A 22,620-nucleotide genomic window follows, 5' to 3' on the forward strand; every position below is an offset into this window, starting at 1 on the left:
TCTTATGGGTTGTACAATTTTTTACTTTTACTCTTGGTTACTCTTTTTCACAAAATGGAGCTGTTAGTAGTTAACAATCTTTCTCTTAGACGAAGCTTTCACACATGCAGTTGAGCCACATTGAAATTAATCGAGTCCCAGGCACTTTGGATCTGTCCTGCACTGATGAGAGGTAATACCTCGAAACTGGTCTGTACGGTCAGCACGGTCCTGCTGCTAGATGAACGATGAAACATCTGCAAGACTAATCTCTATGAGGAATCTTGCATAAATGTCTGTCGGATATAATTCAATATCCGGCGTGGTATTAGTCGGGGAAGTAATTGTTTTCCGTCAAGCATTCACCAGGTAGTTGGGAGAGATGATTATTTTAAAATTTTATTTGGAAATATCTATTTTCTAGTAATGTTACTCATGTGGTTAGATACCCTTTTTTTCTAATAACAGTAAGCTGTATTTTATCGAATAGTAAAATTGTTTGCTTTTGAAAGTATGTCCTCATTCTGACCATATAACTACATAACCTTTATAATAACTTCATTTATGAATTAAAAGAAATATAGTATATCTTACTAATCCGGCACTATTTAAAACCAGAGGGTGTCAGATTATTGGAATGTTCGGATTACTGGATAACAGATTTAAAAAAAAATAGATCTTGTGTTTTGGTTTACTTAAAATTTTCAAATACACCTTATTCTCACTTCAAAACAACTGACAGCTTATTCTCACTTCAAAACAACTGACACCTTATTCTCACTTCAAAACAACTGACACCTTATTCTCATTTCAAAACAACTGACACGTTATTCTCACTTCAAAACAACTGACACCTTATTCTCATTTCAAAACAACTGACACCTTATTCTCACTTTAAAACAACTGGTAAATATGTACGCACGTGAACGTGATAAGTTTTGAGGTTAGACTACTAGACGACGATATGGCGACGGAGCGCATATGCGTAGAAGAGTGAGGAAGACGCTGGTAGAGGGTGCCGGATTATTGGACGTATCGGTCTATTGATGTGCCGGATTAGTGAGATTCTACTGTATATGTATTATTGCCATTGTTGCAGGAGTACAAGCATACATTATGTTTAGTTAATTAGTCTAATGAGCCAAATGACGTATATAAGGTTTGTTGATTAACGGGATCGAATTATCTTAGAAAAACAGTTATTTTCTTGCCGACGTTTGGAATTTAATCAAATTCTTCTTCAGGGCTCTGTAACACCGAGTTTTATAAAACATACTTGTCACAAATTTTATAACTGTTGTCGTTTTTATTGTTATGAAAAGTAGTTATAAAATTACTCGTGGAAAAGCATATAGGAAATCGATAGAAAACTGATTCTCCATTTGTCCAAAACAAACAAGCATTACTCAGAGTTGATGCAAAGAATAGCAGGGAAACTAGTTTCAATATTTTTACTTTCAAAATATCCGCTAATGAATTCTCTGTTGAACTTCAAATTCAGTGTAATTTCTCCTTGATTCTAAATTGAAATTTCGCTCAGTGACTGTTTCACGTGAACTTCAAAGTATTTAAAATCATTCTGGTTCAATTTTAATTGCAATCAATCATACACCTAATTGTTGTGACAATTCTTATAGGAAGCGAAAAAGTTGAATATTTTACGTGAATTTCAAGTTTGGAATTTTTCCAAAAGAAATTAATACCCTACTAATATATTTCATCAGTTCGGACTTCCATTGTCTAATATAATATAAATTGATTTGAAATCCCTGAAAAAAATTAGGAAGATTAACCGAAAAATAACAATTTTATTAAACGAAAAACTGAAATTACAAAGAAATAAAAAAATAAAGCAGCAACCATACCACCATAAAGCAACAACCAAAAAAATAAAAAATTGAAATATTAATAAAAGCTTTTATTAAAACAACGATAAAAATAAAATAAAAACAACGATAAAAATCAATTGGCGCTCTGGGGCGACTTCATTGATTCCAGTGGCGCATTTGCTTTTTCAGCTGCAGGAGACACCCTACATTTTGTTTTATAAGAGAGGACATTGTTAGATCAAGATCTCCAGATGATGTGGTGCTGCAGGTTTTTTCGGGTTTTCCTGCAGCTGAAAAAGCAAATGCGCCACTGGAATCAATGAAGTCGCCCCGGAGCGCTGTTTCTATTTTAATTTTTATCCTTGTTTTAATAAAAGCTGAAAATTAAAAATTATTAACAAAAATGAAAAATTAAAAGCTTCCAAACCAAGTTACGTCATGAAGTTTCGATTGTTAGTATCCACAATCGTCTTCAGGTGATGACTGGACTGATTCCTCCGTTAGCTGACTATTTATAGGTCTTTCAAGTGCTTTCACCTATCCCCTCTTCCTTCTCTCTGCTTCATTGGTTTAAGCGGGAGATAACCGTTTGGCGGGGGTTGGTCGTTTTTCGCTTGATTAGAGGTTTCCATATGTTACGCATCTCTACGCTAGCTTGACTAAATGCGTTGTTGGACAACATATAGGCGGCTTCTTTGAATTTTCTCCTAAACCAGTGTTCCTCTGTGGATGATTTCAGCTTGAGCCCACTTGATGTTATGTTGATGAATCCAAACATGCTCTGCTATTCCGGATTTGCTAGTTTTTCCTAGCTGTGTGTGTTTCTTGTGCTCAGCAGTGCGATATTTCAATGGCCTCTTAGTTTCACCGATGTATGATTCTCCGCACTCGCAGCGTATCCGGTAAATGTAATTCTTGGAATCGCAGTCCGCGTTTGGTGGCTTGGTTTTTGTAAGGCTGCTAAGGATAGTGTTCCCAGATCTGAAGCAGGTCCTGATGTTAAACTTGGACCCAATCCATTGTATCCTTTCCGAAAATCCTCTGATGTAGGGAAGTACAAGTACTGGTTGTGGCGGCTTCTCTTCCTTGTGGAACTCTTGCTATCTTCTAGCTAAAGCCTGTTCTACCATCACTCTGGAGTAACCATTCCGTTGAAGGTCGTTTTTGAAGATGCCTAGTTCCCTTTCGAGACCTTCCTTTGTATTACAGAGCCCGAAAGCATGGTCTAGTATAGTCTTGATGATTCATCTCTTAGTCGATTGATGATGGTTGGATTTCTAGTTCAGATACTGTCCTGTGTAAGTGGGTTTTCGATATACAGATGTTTCCCATTTAGTGTCGGTCCTCATCACCAATACGTCTAAATTCGAAAGGACTTACGTTGTTGATGTGCTTCAGGAAAGTGTCTAGTTTTGCATTCCCATGGTTCCAAATTATGAAGGTGTCGGCGACGTATCTCAACCAGACTCGGGGCTTCTTCAATGGCCAGAGTTTCAAACCACTCCTTATATATATTGGCTATAACCTGTGAAAGTGGCGATCCCATTGCCAGTCCCTCATCTTGCGTAAAGAGTTCGTCCTTCAGTTGAAAGGAGCAGTTTCGTACACAGCATCCTAGTAATTTCAGGGATTTCAAATCAATTTATATTATATCAAACAATGGAAGTCGTAACTGATGAAATACACCACGAAACATTGTCAGCCACCTTCAAACAAACCCTACTAATATAATAATAAAGTAAAACATTAGGAAACCAACAACTTCTTGTCAACCACTTTCAAACAAACCCTACTAATATAATAATGAAATGAAACATTAGGAAACCAACAACTTCTTGATTTTATTGTTTCATACACAAAGACATATATTTTATAACCGAAGAAAACTTTTACAGAAACAATAGAGTTTCAAATGAAAGTCTGTTATACAAGAACTCTGCTTCCCGTAAAGATTCAATCTACTTATCGTACCGACAATGGAATAGTTACCCGTCGAGTTGGTGTTATATCTCAGAGTAACTTCAAAAACACCTTCTCCTGGTAAAGTCCTCACCGTCAGCATGTAGTCTTCGGTTTTATCATCATCTTCGGTTATTTTTCCGTCATACGTCATCAACCGAGCATTGAGCACAAGATCTAGCGTCAAGCGGGAGCACTGGGCATAGCCTACTAACTGCTGGTTCATGTTCTCCACAGCAAAGGATGCCGCTTTCAGCACTTCTGGCATATCAACGCCGATTTCGGTGCTTCGCTGGCAGGTGCACCAATGGGGCACGATTCCTGCCTCGCCGCAAGTTCTGTTCTCTCTTATCGACCTGAAAAGGCTGATGCCTCTATGCTGCTCTTCTCTATTCCATGAATCTTCCTTCAACTCGTATGGATCTGTCAAATCCACCAAGGTTTCGTGCAAGTCGAAAGGAGTGGTAAGCCTTTTCGAATTCTTTCTGAGGTTCCGGTATCCCATCGGTTGCTGGCTCTTGTACCAGTCAGGCAGGAGGATAAAGACGAAGGGCAGTCTCTCTTCCATCCGCCCTTGGAAGGTTTGGCGTATTCCACCCCATCTAATGCCGTGGTCGCTCATGAAGATCAAAACGGTGTTTTCCAGGTGTCCTTCATCCTTGAGGCTCCTGAAGAAGGACCTGTAGATAGGATCAGCCAGTTTGGGCTGATTGAGGTAATCGTGAGAAATGCTGGCTCCCCAGAAGAAACCGAAGTAGGGGAGGTTATTTAGGTCCATGACTGTCGCGAATTTATTGATATACTCTAGCAAATCTCTGTAAATATTAAATGGATTTAAGCAAATTTAGTTTAGAGATAAAAGTAGGTTTGAAAGCAGAAAAAACAATTATGATAATTCATTGTTATCGCAAAGATTTATTTTGATGTTTCAATTGAAACAGAGTGATAAGATGGTGTGAAAATAGTTCGCGGTTTTTCAAGGCAATTGAAAAAAAATGGATATTTATATTTCCAATATTCCTGTCGATCAAAAGTATTTTGTACAGTAGAATTATGTGTCTCTTTTTTAAATGAAATTTATTTACATTTTCAATGCTGTAAGCAAAAGTACATGAGACATTTGAATCTAATATTCGAAATGGATATGCCTTATGCTTCTTGACAATAATGTCGACTTTGCTGAAGTTCTTTGGAAATATTTTATCGATGATATCGTGTGCCTGTGTGGCAAGTGTCTAATTTCGAGAAACAACAATGCTATTTGAAAATGAAAGCATTCACCGTAATTCAATCTAAGACCAGAAAGCTACCAAGTGGTGAATAATCTGGATTTTCTATTTTTGAAAAAATCTATTATCGTTCAATTTATTTGTAAAGATCAACAGTTCAATATTAATATTACGAATCTCATTTTATTCAACAATTTCTTCCCGAACACTCCAACACATCTATGGAAACATTCAGAAACTTCTAGACTATAATCATGACATGGAAAAATGTGTATGGTTCGAGGAGCCCGAAACTGGCTTTTGCATAATATAAAAACTCAACCGATTACCTGTAAACTAATCTTCCCCCGACACACTCATTGACGTTCATATTGTGCGAGTTTCCTATTTTCTCCTCGCTCCACCTGTTGAAGTAATTATAAGCATAATCGACAGTCTGCTTCTGAAACCCTCTCCTCGCGTAATTGAATAAGCCCATCCACGAAGCGTCCTCCCCATAGGCCGTCGTGTATCCCCTTCTCTTGTACTCCTTCCAGACGAAAGAGCAGTTGTCGAAATGGTGTTCAGAACTGGGCCAGCAGGAGGCTACAAGTTCTTCCTCAGTCATCCCAGTGAGGACTGGGATGAGGTTAGGGAATGTGTTGTCGCCAACTTTGTTGTAACCGAGGAGTTCCACCGCTCCCATTGTCTGTAAAACCCCGACGGTCTGCGGCATTTGTCGATGAAGGTTCAATCTAGAGACAGCGTCCAGGCCTACAACAAGAACGCTCGGGGTCTTTGGTCTGGTGGTATTGGTCGTGTTCTTCAGAGGAACGAACGAGAACATGTCTATGTATATGCCGGCGTTCCTGTACTTACAGCTAACTTCGATAAATTCCTCCTCTATCTTGATGCTGTTATTGAAACCATAGCAGCTGTCGGAGTACTGGATTTTGTTGTCGTTCTCATCTTCCTTAGGCTCTCTCCTCCAAAATGCCTTGTAACAGCACTGCAACTGGTTTTGATCCGAAATATTGTAAGCGGGCAAAGAAGAGTTGTCGAGAAAGATCGTCGTGAGGTTCGCTTGAAACAGTGGTGGAATCCCTTTGTTGCATATCGGCATTTTCGGGGCTGTTATGAATTGTTTAATGCTGTTGTCATACGGTTTCATGAATGGTATTCTGCATCCTACTGTCTCAATGAGGAAATCGAAGGATTTTTTGTTGATAGGTTGATTCTGCATCGTTATGTTCGATTTTAAGTTGTCTAAGTTGACTAGGATAACGTCCACGAATAGGACCAGTCCAGTGCATACTAGGAAAAGTACCACGTAACATAAAATATCCAGTTTCAAAGTATTGAATTTCATTTTCCAAAAGGGTTGCTGTAATTGGAGAAATTATGATTTTGCTTGGTTGTTCACTTTTGGTTGTAACGTGTCGTCTATTCCAAACAAGTTGAATCGTTTTTAGTTCAGTCAATCTAGACATTAGAAGGGGTGTTTGCCTACAAAAGGTCGGGTGTTACGAGTCTAAAGTTTAATTGGTGTCTTGGCACCCCAATAATGGGAAACTAAGCGAATCCAACAAAATTTTTTGTCGGGGCACGTTTTGGGGGCCTAAAAACTGCCCCTTTTACAATTTTTTGTTCACAACTCGTTGAGGAAACCTCCCACAGAAAAAATAGTTGTTTCTACATTTAAGTGAATTAAATTCTGCGTCGAATGCTCTATGGAACATTAAAATAAGTTCGGCCGACTGGGAGCAATTGGTCGTTGAAAAACGTCATTTTTTCTTAACTTTTTCGAAAAATCCATTTCCGCCACTTTGAAGAGCTGTAACTTCAAAACATTCACTCCAATAGAAAAAAGTCATACTATGAAAGTAATAGAGCATGAATTTTCCCTCAAAAAAATCAATAGGCTAATACCAAGTATTTCAACAGACGATTCAACGCTCTTTCTTAACTGTTCAAAGCCCTTTCTAGGTTTCTGTAAAAGCGAAAAACTGAAAAAAGTCCCAAAATTTCGAGGTTTTTAGGCCCCCAAAAGTTGTCCCTATATTGGGGTACCAAGACACCAATTAAAATTTAGAAACATAACATCCGACCTTTTATATTCACCGAAGTCTAGATTGATTGGACTATTTGTGAATGTACCGAAAAAAGTAAAGCTTATGAAAACTTAACTTTGCAAAGTCTTCACGGTCGCTAGAATGGTAGGCGTTACAAAATTACAATGCTATTTCCTAATGTAACTTGAAGCTAAAAGTTTCTTCCACTGGACATTCCATTTTAAAAATCAACAATAGTAAGATAGAGACTATTAGAAATTTTCATTTAATTTTTATCGATTTCAGAAATAAATTAAAAGAATACTGGAAGTTTTGGCATAGAATAAACCCAAAACATACACTGCTCGACATAATATGAAATAAAAAAATAAATAAATTTACTATATAGGTATACAATATTAATAATTCAATTATTTTTTCTCGAGATTTGAAGGGATCTAGTAAAAATATGTGGTGAGAATTAATTGATTGATAAAATATAATTTGAACACCTACCTATTGTTGCGTATTAAATGACAACTCTTCTAATTTTGGAACACACCTAACAAATATGCAATAATGTTATGATCTTCGCGTGACATGTTATACAATTTTATCAAAATTTTATTATTTGTTGTTATAAAGATAAACGAACAATGCATTTGTGCAAGATCTATTAGCAAACAACCAAAATAAAACTTTTGTAGTGAATTAGTTCTGCTCTATCATCCCACAATACAAATTATTTGGACATCGATAATGCATTCTTAAAAAATTCTGATAAAACATTAATTCTTTTGGAATATTACTGGAGTTCTTTCCCAACACCAAATCAAGTCGAGGTGTTGAAAATAACGATTTGGTGTTGGGAAAGAACTCCAGTAATATTCATTACTACACCAAAGGTTCCAAACAGTGCATCATAAATTCTTTTGGAGCCAAAATATCTTCGAAACCAGCATAAAACTAGTTCCAAAAAACACAAAACATGTATTCACTTTTGTTGACCAGAAAAAATCTGGTGGTTATGTTTTTGAAAACATTAAAAAAATGAAGGACGTGAGATATATTGTAGAGGTGGTATATTATATCTACTAAATTTCTACAGTGTCACACATAAAGTCAGCAGATCTGTTCAAAATTTTATTATGCAGTAAATCTGTGTTTGATAAATGAGTAAAGTATACATCATCTTTCTTTTCATCACATGCTACTTTAAAACTATAGAATTTGACTTTTTTTCGATAGTAGTCAAAAAATCGGTTGTGCCAAAGAAAAAAGTTTCACAAATTTCGAATTGATACCTTTTCTCCACATTAGAAATCTCTACTGTCGACTTTTTTCGATTTTTTTAATTTTTCGAATCTTTCTCTCTAGCGATTCGAACAAAACATGATTCAAATGTCATAATTTTGATGAGTACGAAACTCCGAAGCCATATCTTGCCCAGAAAATACTCGCATTGGCCTGTTACCAGGAAAAAAATAAATGCATCTCCAGAAGTTCGTTTTTGTTGTTGCCGATTCGTTCGAATCGGTAGAATAGAATTTATTCATCATTAAAATATCATACACATATAACATATACATTACTGGTACAATATTTATCAGACTAGTCACACAAACTGAAGAAAAAGCAGCTTATACATTCAAATCTAAAGATTCTTCGACATTGTAACACAAATTTATTGCAGAATTAAACTTTTGATAAATCTATATCAATAGAAAAAAACGTCCATATGCTGCGGACTTTATATGTGATACTGTATAAACTTATTTCGTCAGTCATTGTTACCCAATATTTAACGTAGAGAGTGATAGATATAGAAAAAATGTTGACAGAGATAAGATTAAAGCATTATTTTGAAAGACACGCCAGATGAAGCCATTGTATGGCGAAACACGTGTTGCGTTTTTGTAAAACAATTTAGTGAAAATCTCACAATAAAGTGTTTTTGGAATACGCATTATTTTGGTGGAAAATTGAAAGAATCCTGTATAACACCGCAATACTTATTGAAGAAAAGGAGATCTAATAACAATATATTGACATTGAGTAGATAAGAATAAACGAAAACATAAGAGTGTGGATGAAAATTGAAATGCATCTATATTCTGAAGGAATTTGAGTTTCGTGTTTGTTTTAGGAACTAAAAACAAGTTTTTTGTTTCTGTTTTTGAAAACGAAACTAGTCGCAAGCGATTGCATTTGATGGAAATTCACCTTAAGAATACTAAAAGAGAGATAAATGAAAAAGTAGTAAAAATATTCAACAAATTAATATATTCAAAGACTGGGTTTTTGATGGTCAAAAGCCACAACTAGAAGAAAATAAAAAGTCGATACAAAGAGCAGTCAAACCATACTGTCAAAAATTAGATTCCATGCATATTAAGCTTTGGTTATCAAAATTAATGTTATATTTTTTGTTAGGTACGAGTTTTTTATGTTTTCTTATTTTTTCCCTATTTTTTTTTTCTGTTTTCCGGTGGGTTTTCCAGAATTTTTTATAACATATTCCTTATGATGTCTTCTTACACACTTGAAAAAATCATCCCTAACATCAATTCGGGTATCAAAAATTCTAAATGAAAGTCAAAATTTAATTGTTTCAAAAGAGTTGAATTTTTTAAATTGAAAACAAAATCCTGGAAAAAATTGATGGATCCTTGAAAACCTTGATCAATAATTCCTCGAAAAAAGACAAATATAATCAGTCTGATTTGGAAAAAATACGTTTTGTAACTTGTACAATGTTTGTAGATGAAAAAAGCTACATGAAATAAAAGATAGTCCAATTATCTATACTAACAACGTTTATTTTTAGGCTTCATCAAATGGTGGTTCACGACCTAACAGCTTGCACTGTGCTACTTTCCAAAATCTTTCCGAACTGATGAAAAGCTCAGCACAAACCGGGTATTTTTTCATTTCCGTTTTCCACATTCTAAGCCTAGGCAAATCGTCCTCGCCAAGCGGCAGTGTTTTACCAAGTTTTAAGGAAACACAGCCAGAACGTTCAGCCCAAGGCCACAACATGAAGTCCAACTGAAACAATAGAATGTTTTGGAATCTGAACAAACAATATCAAGGCTTCAATAACTAAAATTTCCACACTTTTAATATGTTTTATATGTACATTTTATTTTATATTTTCAACAAGTTTTCTGAAGAGTTGGCATACAGCTCTTGGCATTTTATATCTTCAACAAGTTTTGTGAATCATTGGCATATGGCTCTTGATTTATATTTGTTTGTACATGCTCCATTGATTACCTACTTAATGTCATTATGTGTAAATAACAAACTATCCAAACTTTTATATTTATCCTATGTTTATGACTACCATTGGACTCAGCTCATGTCATGTAAATGATTTATGGTGTCACAAATCAATGAAAACGATGGCAAAATTGCATGAATTGAGCTTTGAATTGCTTCCATATCCGCCGTATTCTCCAGATCTGACCCCCAGCGATTTTTTCCTGTTCTCAGACCTCAAGAGAATGCTCGCTAGAGGCTAAAGATAAATCATACTACAAAAATGGTATCGAAAAATTGTATGACCGCTATTATCGTTTTATCGCCCTTGAAAGCAAGTATATTGAATAATAAAATAAAATTTTATCAATACTGTTATAACAACAATGCTGTTATAATAGTTCTTCCATTTATGTCCTGAAAATAGTTCTTTGTTCTTTAAATTCATACTTTATTTTATTTGTATCGTTATAGCTTGTAGGTTTTGTTGTAACTAGTCCAATAAGTTCAGATGATATACATTAATAATACTTAGGTGATGAATAAACTTGATTTAATCTGACAAATAGGTAAAATTCTTGAAGACTGATAAGCTTACTGAGATGCATACTAGCAACACATACCATTCCAGGTTTTTCTCCTCCGAAAAACTTGGTACCCCTCTTTCCAAGTTCATCTTCAAAATCTTTGAGAGCGTCTACAAATAACTTCACCCACTCCTCTGCCGATGTCTTTTCGTCTTTCGTGAAGCAACATTTCAAATACAGCGAAGAAGCTGGCCCGATTTTCTGAATCAGTTCCTTGTCTTTGTTCTTCGTTTCGGGATCGGAGGGGTACAGAGGGCGTTCTGGGTACGTTTCTTCGATGTACTCGCAGATGTCCAGGCTTTCGATTATTATTTTCGATCCATCCAGGAGAGCGGGAACTTTTCCTGCGGACATTGTTATAATCAATTTCGAGAATGTGAAAACCTAATTCTGAAAAAATTTTTCGCGTTCAAGTCGATCGTTGTCTTCGGGTGTTTTGGCTCAGTTTCGTTTATAACTGCGGTAGATATCAAAGGGGAAGAGGGAAGAGACAAGAAAAGCAATGTTTAATCCTAATTTTTCAAAATAGCTCTTTTGAAAAATTAGGATTTCCAAAGAATGGAAACTTTGGCCCTGGTATGCAGGTTTCTTCCCTTACGTTTCGTTTACAACGACGGTAGGTATTAAAAACATGATAGAGGCAATGGATGCTGTGTTCTACTTGCACCATATAACTGTGAGAATAATAGTCCAGTCATCTTAGTAAGTTCACCTCAAAATTTGAGATACCCAGCTATAAACTCGTAAAAAATTGTATTTTGAAATCCTAACAGTTGTCTCAAAACCTACATATGGTAGGGTGTACGCAACTATAGAAATTTAACGTCAAAGGTCATAAAAATCGATTTGTTGCACATTTTTTTGCAAATATCTCGTTTCCTATGGGTTTTATGCTATTTGTATTGATACCGTTAGAGAATTAAATTCCCTGCAACTTTTGTTAAAAAAATTGTTTTATACTTTGAGGGCGGAGAGCTCGCGGTAGAGCAACATTTACGGTCAACTAAGCCATATAAAGATTAATAATTATTGAAAAATAAATAATTATTAATAATTTTCATTGCTTATCAACCATTACATTATAAATAATGATGTCTTTCAATAATTATCAACTTGCAGCAGCATTTGAAGAAGAAAAATATCCGCTTCAAAGATTATTTGAGAATGGAATTCAAATCTTGTTTGCAGTCTATAATGCTCCAGAATCTGTGGACGATCATTATGCACAACAATACGTCAAGTCAACAAAGCTGAATAAACCTAAGCACACTGTGCTGCTATCAAATATTCCACCAATAAGTGTAGCAGCTCACAAACATTTCAATCATGTTTATTATCAACTTCAAACTTGGTTAAGGCATTATGGGTAGTATCTATACGATACGGTAATATATATCTTTATGAATAAACTTTAATAATACAAAATATAATAGAAAATCTGAATGTCGATATGGGTGTCCCACAAGGTTCCGTCTTGGGACCCGTGTTGTTTATTTTGTACATCAATCAGATTGATTGCATTTTGAAAAGTTGTCATCACTCTGCCTACGCAGATGATTTACCATTGGTGTTGTCTTCACCTTTATTAAATGCTAAATGAATGGTATATCAAACTTTTTCAATGAACGTTCTTTATTTTTCAATACGGAAAAAACAGTGGTAGTACGTTTCACAATCGTAAGAAGCCAATGCAAAATCTAGATTTTAAAGTGGATTGGACAATTTTGACATACATTCAAGAATCTGTCAGATTTCTTGGGGTATATTTAGATGAATTTTCAAGTTGGAAAATCCATTGTAATGAACTAATGGACAAATTGAATTCCCTGAATTTTCTTCTCTTGAATCTTCGATATTTTCTCAACAGTTTTTGGCAATTTGCTACACTCAAATTGACTCAAGGCTCAGGTATGGTATATGTCTCTGAGAAAATTTCACCTCAGTCAAAAACGTATATTGCGTTATATACATATTCCATTTAGGGACTCATGTAAACCTATTTTGAAAATGTAAGGAAGGTCGGTCGGTAGCCAAGCGGTTCGACGTGGGTGATTTGTCCACTCACTCGAATTGACTGCCGTGTTGGTCGGTGGTTCAAGCCCTAGTCTGAACGATCGATCTTCACTTGCTATCGTCCAACCCGTGTTAGGAATCACACGTTAAAAGGTAAGACCTCGTTAATCCTTTCTCGCACAAGTTTCGGCTTCTGAGGGTTGTCGTTCGTAGGGGTGCGACAGCTGGTTAACGGAAAAACAGATTTTAAACAGATTTTTTACCTCTTCCATGTATGTATATTTTTGATATAGCTGTTTATATTTTTGGAAAAAGGTCGTTTTTCGAATTGAACAAAGATATTCATGGATAGAATACGAGAAACAAACACTCTGTATATTCCATTTGCGAAAGTGGATACTGCATATTTTGCAATGTAGGTTTTGAGACAACTTTTATGACGTTAAAAACAATTTTATACGAGTGTAAACTTACTAAAATGACTGGAGTATTGTTTTTCACTTATAGTCAGTGGGCATACTTGAAAACTGGCTATAAATCAAATCGTCTTAAAGAAAAATTCGTTCAGGTCAGTCTCGACACCCTACACAGTAGGTTAATGGACTGACACCTGTCAAAAAAACAACTACTCCCCTGGCTAATACCACGAAGGGCGTTGGATTATATCCGACAGGTGTCAGTGCAGTAATCACACGTTAAAAGGTAAGACCTCGTTAGTCCTTAGTTCGAACAAGTTTTTCAACTTCTGATAGTTGTCGTTCGTATGGGGGCATAGCTGATTAACGGAAAAACAGATTTTAACAGATATACAGTACCTTGCACTGACCCGTCTGCAAGTGTGTTCCAATAATTGAAATTCAATTGCGGCAGTTGTATCGCCAACAGCATATGCAAGAATAACTTCTGTGAAGAATCCTGCACTGACACCTGTCGGATATAATCCAACGCCCTTCGTTGTATTAGCCAGGGGAGTAGTTGTTTTCTGAGAGGTGTCAGTCCATTAATCTACTGTGTAGGGTGTCGAGACTGGCCCGAACGAATTGTTCTTCAAGATGATTGGAGTATTGTTCTCATAGTTATATGTTACAAGTAGAACGTAGCATCCATTGATTCAATCATCTTTTATAATACCTACCGTCGTTGTAAACGAAACGTAAGGGGAGAAACCTGCATACCAGGGCCAAAGTTTACATTCTTTCAGCAACAGCTGACATATTAACACCTAAGTTTCATATAATATATTCATTTCATTTGTCTCGTGGATCATTTTAAATATCAGACATGTCATTAATGAAATTTTACAAACAATAAAAACGGCCCACAGAATAAACATAGATACCGCACTTAAGACAAGAACTCTCCATACAGAAAAACATGACTATCAACATTGTACACATGAATATACATATCAGAGAATAAATAAGTGAATAAATAAAGGAATAATTATATATACAGTTCCAAAGCAATACACGTTTTTCGAATTCATTCGAAAATTTTGTTTATTAAATGTTTTGAAGCATTTGGTAGCTCATTTGAAAACTTGATACCTTTATAATACACACATCGGAAAAGTCTAGGGATATTTTTATAACATACTAAATATCATAAAAATAAATGCACGAGGTCGTTTAATTTCGATTAAATTGGTACAGTCGACCACCCTGTAGATTTCTATGGGTTGAACAAAGCCTGCAAAAACGGTAACTAATCTTTTATCAAGTTTTTTACAAACTGTAGGTTTTCGGCTAAAATGAATGATCTGAAAGTGTCGAGTTTGTACATTCTATGCAGTTCTTGCTCAGCAATTAAACTGGAAATATTGTGCTTTAACATGGAACGCCATCACTTACCATTGGCTGAGATGAATAGAGCTGTAGGGCTTCTTCAAGGTGGCATGCGACAAAATGATGTTGTTCTTCGTTTGGGGGTCTCCCAAAGTGTTATCAGTCGATCGTGGCGACGTTTCCGTGAAACTGGCAGTCCAGCCGAACAACATCCAGGGCGAAGACGCGCTACAACTGCAGTTCAAGACCGATTTTTGGTCTTGACCGCAAGAAGACAACCGACAATCACAGCACCTGAATTGGTTAATGTGTTGCAGCAGACGCACCAGGTAACCATTGGTCGTGATACTGTCAGAAATCGACTGCATGAAGCAGATCTCCACACAACAGAAGGCCACTTAGATGTCCACCTTTGTCGAGAGGCAATCGCGGTAGAAGATTAGAGTGGTGTCAAGAACATCAAAACTGGGATGCAAATGATTGGGCCACAGTTTTGTTTACAGACGAATCCAGATTTGGATTTCATCCAGATTCTCGTCGAGTAAGACTGTGGAGACGACCTGGAAATAATGAACGTTTGAGACACGTCCAGGAAGTCCACACATACAGAGGTGGTACAGTAATGCTATAGGGCGGAATCATGATCGGCGGCAGAACCGATCTCGTTTTTCCAAATCGCTCCCTCACAGCTCGACAGTACCTCGACACCATTCTTCTACCTATCGTCCGTCCGTTTGCTGGTGCTGTTGGTGAAAACTTCCACCTAATGCACGATAATGCTCGTCCACATGTCGCGCGTCTAGTGACTGACTGGCTCACCAACGAAGGAGTTGATGTATTGCCATGGCCAGCACAATCACCGGACCTGAATCCCATCGAGCATGTGTGGGACATGCTTCCACGAAGAATTACTCCGCATATGGGGAACATTCACACAACGTTTCAATTGAGAGAGCTTTTAATCGCTGAATGAGCAAATGTACCTCAACAAGACATTGACAATCTCATTTTGTTGATGCACGATAGATGCAGGGCCGTAATAAACCAGCGTGGAGGCCACATTTTGTACTGATTCCAATTTTTTTTGTATTATGATTTTTTTTCGGGGTGCCAAAGAAGAGCCATATTTTTTTGTTGTAAGTTACATTCGTTTAATAATCACCCGTCAACTTTTTTTCCCTAAAGCGATAAAAAAAAAATTATTGCCATTTTTAAAAATATCCCTAGACTTTTCCGATGTGTGTAAATCGAACTTTTTCCTTCATTTGTTTTCAATCTCATTACTTTTAGATTGTCTGAGTATCTTGTCGAATTGTCGTGTTGGTCAGTATTATTTTTGAAAGTCAGATTTTAATGTTTGACCTTATTTTTGACCGAAATAATGAGGGTACGTAATTTATATTTATGTGAAGATGGTATATACAAATTGATTATACATTTTATATTTTCGTTTTGGATTGATTTCCATAAGGAATGTAAACCGATATTGAACATTGAATTTTTGAATGAACTTACCAAAATTAAATGTAGGTCATTAAGTGTTCTCAAATGAGGTGATTTATAATCATTTTATTAAGTATCGCTACATTCAATTTAGCCACAGTCGTTATCGAAGGTGTCAATCTATCCAATAATACTTTAGGATAGGATTAAAATTAAAAACGAATCATGTACATATTCATTTTTTAAGCTTCATCAAATGGAGGTTCACGACCCAACAACTTGCACAGTCCCACCTTCCAGAATCTCTCTGCACTGATGAAAAGCTCAGCACAAAGTGGGTGCTCCTTCATTTCCTCCTTCCACTTTCTGAGTCGGGGAAGGTCGTCCTCACCAAGTGGCAATTCCTTTCCCAGCCTCAGCGACACGCAGCCAGAGCGTTCTTCCCAAGGCCACAACATGTAGTCCAGCTGAAATTGGAATATCGATACTAATATGGTGAAGTTGAAGAATTGTTTTATTTGTTTCGAATGCCGGATTTGAAAAATTTTGTCTGTCTATGCAACACATCCATGAGGCTATTTAGCATCACCCTACAATTCTTAGTTAGCCTGAAATATAGGTATTTGTGAAAAAAGTCGGGAAAATGGTACTGCAAAGATATTGAATATGTATCATGTAGAAGATATGCCATGTAGAGTATATGTCATGTAGAAGATATGACTCATGTAGGAGATATGTCTCATGAAGGTATATCTCATGTAGAAGATATGTCAAGTAGAAGATATGCCTCACGTAGAAGATATGTCTCATGAGAAGATATGTCTCATGTAGAAAATGTGTCTCATGTAGAAGATATGTCTCATAAAAACATGTCTCATGTAGAAGATATGCCTCATAAAAATATGTCTCATGTAGAAGATATGACTCATAAAAATATGTCTCATGTAGAAGATATGTCTCATAAAAATATGTCTCATGTAGAAAATATGTCTCATGTAGAAGATATGTCTCATAAAAATATGTCTCATGTAGAAGATATGTCTCATAAAAATATGTCTCATGCAGAAAATGTGCCTCATGGAGAAGATATGTCTCATAAAAATATGTCTCATGTAGAAAATGTGTCTCATGTAGAAGATATGTCTCATGAAGATATGTCTCATCTTCTTATTAGCACCGTTTTAGATGAAATTACAAGATGAAGCATTCATTTACGTCATAGCATTGCGACTTCATGTCACTGGAAGAGACACCTTTACTTTTGTCATAGTGGCAATACATATAAACAATCATCTCTTCATGAAGATATGAAGATCATGCAGAGTTTTAATCAGATACAAACAAACACTTTATACTTTCATGTTATTCAATGTTCATATGAAAGTAGTTGTTTCTAAAGGGTTTTTTCTTCTAATTTTTACCTGAAAAATATTTTCTTTCTTTGGAAGTTCGTAATATTTATCATTTATTGCCGGAGAAGTAGACAGTTTTTTACCAAAAAACTAGTATCTCCTGAAAATATGTCTTTTTCATTTTAAATTAAATCACTGTGGTCTATCCACAAGAAAAAAGATCAGAACAAGAACCGTTGTGAAGATTTATGGCGTACTTATGTTTAGATAATATGGAAGACTGAAGAAATAAATAAGGAAAAATAAGAACAATCTGAATTTAGTCCGTATTATTTTTCCATAATAAAATTTATTATCTGTTATTTTGTTTTTGAAGGAACATATTTATTTCAAATATTTTCTTCTCAAATACAAGAAAGTTGAGGGAATTTTACATATTTACTATCTAAACGATTGATATCTCGAATTAAATAAGCAGTCCTCAGTTTAAAGGTCGTACTGCAAACAATGTTGACTTTTTAAATGAAATGAATGAAAACACTTTTGTCTAAATACCACTAGTAAATTTCATTTATTCGACCGGTTTCGGGTTTCACCCCATTATCAAGTGAGTTTTATACTTGATAGTGTGGTCAAACCGAAACCGGTCGTATAAATAAAATCTGCCAGTGGTATTTAGACAAAAGTGTTTTTATTCATTTCATTTAAGTGATCATTAATTACCATAAAGTAAACAAGTCATCAATCACACATACTGTTAACCTGAATACTGATACAAAAAAAATACAAGGGGACAATGAAAATGGTTGAATGACTCATGTTGTAAGAAAAAGGTTTGAAACATGTGTAACATAATACACACCATCTTCTTTGGAAGGTATTTTTTGCAGAGAATCTGCTATCGATTCAGCTTTGTTCATTTTTCAGATTGTGAAAGATTGAATACCCAAAAACAGCAACAAAAAATAATGCATACCATTCCAGGTTTCTCTCCTCCAAAAAACCTGGTCCCCCTTTTTTCAAGTTCATCCTCGAAATCTTGGAGAGCTTCTACAAACAGCTTGGCCCATTCCTCTGGTGACGTCTTATCGTCCTTTCCAAAGCAACATCTCATATAAAGCGAAGAGGAAGCCTCAATTTTCTGAATCAACTCTCGGTCTTTATTCTTTGTTTCAGGATCAGAGGGGTACAGAGGGTGTTGATGGGGGTATTTTTCTTCTAGATACTCACAAATATCCAGGCTTTCGAGTATTATACTTGATCCATCAAGAAGAACTGGAACCTTCCCTGCAGAAATTATTGATGCTATGAATAATTTTGATATTATTGAATAAAAAATATATACAACACTTATACACTGAAAAATTACAATAGCAAATGAAAAATCAAGTATTGGGGGAATAAGCAGGTGTAGAACAAAACCAAAATTCAAAATCCAGTTGATGAATGAAATAACATCAGTCAGTATTTTAAAAATGTAAAAATATAATAGAAAAGCATACATTAAAATAGATTGGAAACACCGCTGAAAAATTTATTCGTTAACATATTTCAACCATTTCTTTAACAACAACAAAGATATGACAACTTAAAAATGGAAAACTCACTAAACTAACAGTCACAAAATAACACCCTGTATAGACAGGTAACATCGTCATAACCTTAAACCGTAATGTCGATGACAGATAGTCATGAAGTGTTATTTTTAAATTATAAGAAGAAGAGGATGAAGAAGAATTTTATTGGAATAGGTTAACCCTAATATACAACCAATAACCAAAATAGAATAATGGAAATGTAACTAATAAAAAATATTTTTTTGGTATGTAAACAATGCACAACTACTATATTTATATGTGTTCAAAAAATAAGGTGAATGTTCAAATTTCACAGGCTACGTACATATTGTCAAATCTAGGGAGAGACTAGTACCTCACCAGCGAAAGAGAGAGAGAGCAGAAATTCTCCAAGTCTCTTCCTAGATTTGAAAAGCTGTACATGTGATTAGCAATTTTTTATTTTTCATGTTCGTACATTCGTTTTAGATGTTTAGCATGTTCGGTAGTAGTTACCTCACTCAATTAATTGATGGATGAATTTGAAAAAAAATATGAATAATTATTGTCAGAGACGTAGTATTTTTTCATTAAAGAAATCGGTAATGCAAAGAAGTATCATAGTATAGGTACTCCGAAAATTGAAATGAACATTTTAAATTTTGTTTCTCACTTGACAATGAAAAATGGTTGAAATCTGCCAATGAATAGGGTTTTCACTGGGGTTTCCCCAATCTGAATGAGTCACACTGTATAAATGATAGAAAACACTAGGAACAACTACATTCAATTCCAGAAAGAATGCTAACATCGACTCGGGTGAAAAAGTAAAAAAAAACAAACAAAAACCCGGATGTGAATTACAGAAGCATATTAATGATACAACATCTATTGTATATGAATCCTGAATCTTAAAAAACTTTTGAGTACACTTCATTCATTCATCCCAACTTACCTAAGTCGATGAAAATTGTACTCGACCAGAATTCAATCTATAGTGAACTCCACTAATACTCTGTTAACCTTACAAACTCACAAATTAACTGTTTTTATATTCCACTGCATACCTAGTAAGTATTCATTCGAAATTATCACATTTCACTTTTGAAACTTCACGTCGAGAATTAAATACGACAGACATTTATGTCATATTCAAGTCCGATTTTCAATTAATGGTTTTAAATAAGAAGAATAATGAATTAATGTAGGAATGTGAATGGAAAACCTAATATTTAATAAGAATACATTTATTTCGTTGATTTTGATTATTTCATCGTTTCTATAGCTTCTTAATTATTAGGAACCATTTATTGAAAATCGGACTCGAATATGAAAATAAAAAAAATCTGATTTCGAATTTTGGGTGTGTAGGGTCAAAAAACAACTCTTTTCAGATAACTTATTTCGGTATCTCCAACGCGAAGCAAAATATCGAAAATTTGACCTTTTCGCGGGATCGATCGCAGTAGGCTGGGTTTGAGGCTATTACTCGGGCCAAGTATTGCAAAAAGTGCGGCCCATGAAGGTCTACCCCTGTATCAAAAATCAAATATCTTCTTTCAAATATGACTAAAATAAATGTGCCACACTTATGAACATTTTCTAAATGAAACAGACAATTATCAGATTAAAATTAATAACAGCTGACTCTGCTTCAGTTTCAGTGAAAGGTGCCTCTTCTCATTTTATTCTTAAGAACCTTCTGTTCTAAAATGATTAAAACATTTTTTAATAAAATATTGATTTATAAGATTTCATCCCCTGACTCATTCCAAATGAGGCACCATGACAATCAGAGACAAATTTCCATCAACTGTTATATACAGAATACAGAATAATGTTTCTATGATGTCATCTCTAGAAAGGCACAATCTTACCAACGTTAAAAACCAATGGAGTTGAGATTACCAATTGAAGATTTTCACGTAAAAATGGTTGCGCATATTTCTGGTATTTTCGGGAGTTTCATAATTGGCAACACTGATATTCGACGTATATTACGTAGAAGAATTAGGTTAGAAAATTATAAACATTTTATCTATTTTTATTCGAGTGGTCTTTGTTTACCATTCTATTTTTGAAGCACCAATGAAATATGTAAAATGAATAAATGGAAAGAAAAATATTTTGTTTTAATAATGTTTTATATGCATTTATTTCAAAAATATTATAGAACCGACCTTACTTGACGAAAATCAATTATAACTTATTCAAAAACACACTTCAAAGCCGCGGCTTTGTAAACCGTAAAGTAGAAATCTCACATTAAAGTGTGTTTTTTGAATACGTCCTTTATTCCAGATTACAGAAGAGGCCTTGCACTAAGCTTTTAGTAACTCACATCCAAAAGACCACATTTTAGGGTATATTTTCAAAGCCTTTCAAATCGTATTTTCGTACATTACAGTGAAACTGGAACCAGTGTAATGTAAAAGCTGATGCGGAAACCGCAAAGACAAAGAAAGCTTTCACTTGCATAAGATAAAGATGCAATATGAACAAAATAATAAATTATTTAAACGCGGTAAGATTCAAAGTTTTCACATGTCTTCTTTTTGATATTATACGTCGAATATCAGTGTTGCCAACCATGAAACTCTCGAAAATACCAGAAACATGGGCAATACTTTTTACGTGAATATGGTCAATTTCAACCCCTTATAAAAATAACAAAATCCGTCATATCACAGTTCAATCAATAATGCAAATAACATTTACTAAATCCCAACTTATTATGGTATTTGTAAACATAGACTACTCAAAATTCAAATAGGCAAAATGTCAATCCCATCATTCTTACCTTCCAAATGTATATTGAAGTACCATTCAGGCTTGTTGAATATGTTTATATTCACAATATCATGAGGTATTTCCTTAGCTTTCAGCACCAGCAAAACTCTCTGAGCAAACGGGCAAAATTTGTTGGAGTACACCCTCAGCAATCCCTCAACTCTAGGAGGTTCTTGCGACCCTGTATATGAAGCCAGGCGTGAAAAACCGGTCATTTTTTATCAAAAATACACTCACCTGTAGAAAGATGTATCTCCGACATTTAGAAGCCTGAGAAAACAAATCGATTGTTAATGGAGAGAGGTTTCGAATCTGAATGACCTTTTATAATAAAAATAGAATAAAGGAGCTATGTTTTTTGTTTTGAATTCGATTAGGGACAATGGAAAAACAAGATAACAATTACTGTAAACAGTAACTGATAATTTATCCAGTGAAATGTAACCTCATCGAATAAAGCAAGCATTACATGAAATAGTGTCGGTCGCACAAAGTAATGGAAATTTTTTAAGTAACGGATGATCTGGGATTTTCCATTCTTCAATGAATTTTTAATTATATATTCGATGAAACTCACTCAGATTGATGTCTCTGGGAGGGGGTTTTAGGAACTAAATCCAGAAAAAATCATTGGCGATACCATATATAACGAAGTAAGTGACATCTCGTGATGGATGAGTATACTAATAGTTGAATGAGATCTGATCAATAATAAATAATTGAAATAAGAACTTTGTTGAATCATTTAGATTATTATAAATAATTGGGAATCTCTTCGGATGAATTGTGATAGTGAGAAAAAAACTAT

General features: G+C 35.0%; 2 protein-coding genes across 5 annotated transcripts; both read right to left on the bottom strand.

Annotated features, from left to right (window-relative positions):
- Nucleotides 1-3,630: 3,630 nt before the first annotated feature.
- On the bottom strand, nucleotides 3,631-7,684 carry LOC111503061 (uncharacterized). Its single transcript, XM_023157274.2, has 3 exons — nucleotides 7,543-7,684; nucleotides 5,326-6,359; nucleotides 3,631-4,582 (listed from the first exon to the last, which is right to left on the bottom strand). The coding sequence occupies exons 2-3, from the start codon at nucleotides 6,342-6,344 to the stop codon at nucleotides 3,679-3,681; spliced, it is 1,923 nt and encodes a 640-aa protein (XP_023013042.2). The 5' UTR covers nucleotides 6,345-6,359; nucleotides 7,543-7,684; the 3' UTR covers nucleotides 3,631-3,678.
- A 2,140-nt stretch (nucleotides 7,685-9,824) lies between these two features.
- LOC111503060 (pyrimidodiazepine synthase) lies at nucleotides 9,825-22,498 on the bottom strand. Of its 4 annotated transcripts, none has more exons than XM_023157273.2 (5): nucleotides 22,390-22,498; nucleotides 22,050-22,082; nucleotides 21,823-21,993; nucleotides 10,911-11,218; nucleotides 9,825-10,074 (listed from the first exon to the last, which is right to left on the bottom strand). In XM_023157273.2, exons 2-5 carry the CDS (start codon nucleotides 22,072-22,074, stop codon nucleotides 9,850-9,852), a joined length of 729 nt encoding a protein of 242 aa, XP_023013041.2. In that variant the 5' UTR covers nucleotides 22,075-22,082; nucleotides 22,390-22,498; the 3' UTR covers nucleotides 9,825-9,849. The 4 variants fall into 4 exon arrangements, with proteins under 4 accessions (XP_023013041.2, XP_023013040.2, XP_023013038.1 ...); XM_023157270.2 differs by lacking the exons at nucleotides 9,825-10,074; nucleotides 10,911-11,218 and adding exons at nucleotides 16,221-16,581; nucleotides 18,443-18,753 and having other exon boundaries at nucleotides 22,390-22,481; XM_023157272.2 differs by lacking the exon at nucleotides 22,390-22,498 and having other exon boundaries at nucleotides 22,050-22,366.
- Between the last annotated feature and the right edge of the window lie 122 nt (nucleotides 22,499-22,620).

Source organism: Leptinotarsa decemlineata, unplaced genomic scaffold, assembly GCF_025532065.1.
Source record: "Leptinotarsa decemlineata unplaced genomic scaffold, Ldec_3_MD MMD2_P_RNA_scaffold_2, whole genome shotgun sequence".
NCBI lineage: Eukaryota > Metazoa > Arthropoda > Insecta > Coleoptera > Chrysomelidae > Leptinotarsa > Leptinotarsa decemlineata.

Excerpts from the sequence above, each read along its gene's own strand:
- LOC111503061 (XM_023157274.2), bottom strand. The coding sequence starts at position 6,344 with ATGAAATTCAATACTTTGAAACTGGATATTTTATGTTACGTGGTACTT. Across the intron at positions 4,583-5,325 it reads GGGGGAAGATTAGTTTACAG|AGATTTGCTAGAGTATATCA; the intron begins GTAATCGGTTGA and ends TAATATTTACAG.
- LOC111503060 (XM_023157270.2), bottom strand. The coding sequence starts at position 22,074 with ATGTCGGAGATACATCTTTCTACAG. Across the intron at positions 18,754-21,822 it reads CTTCAATATACATTTGGAAG|GGAAGGTTCCAGTTCTTCTT; the intron begins GTAAGAATGATG and ends TAATTTCTGCAG. Across the intron at positions 16,582-18,442 it reads GAGGAGAGAAACCTGGAATG|CTGGACTACATGTTGTGGCC; the intron begins GTATGCATTATT and ends TTCCAATTTCAG.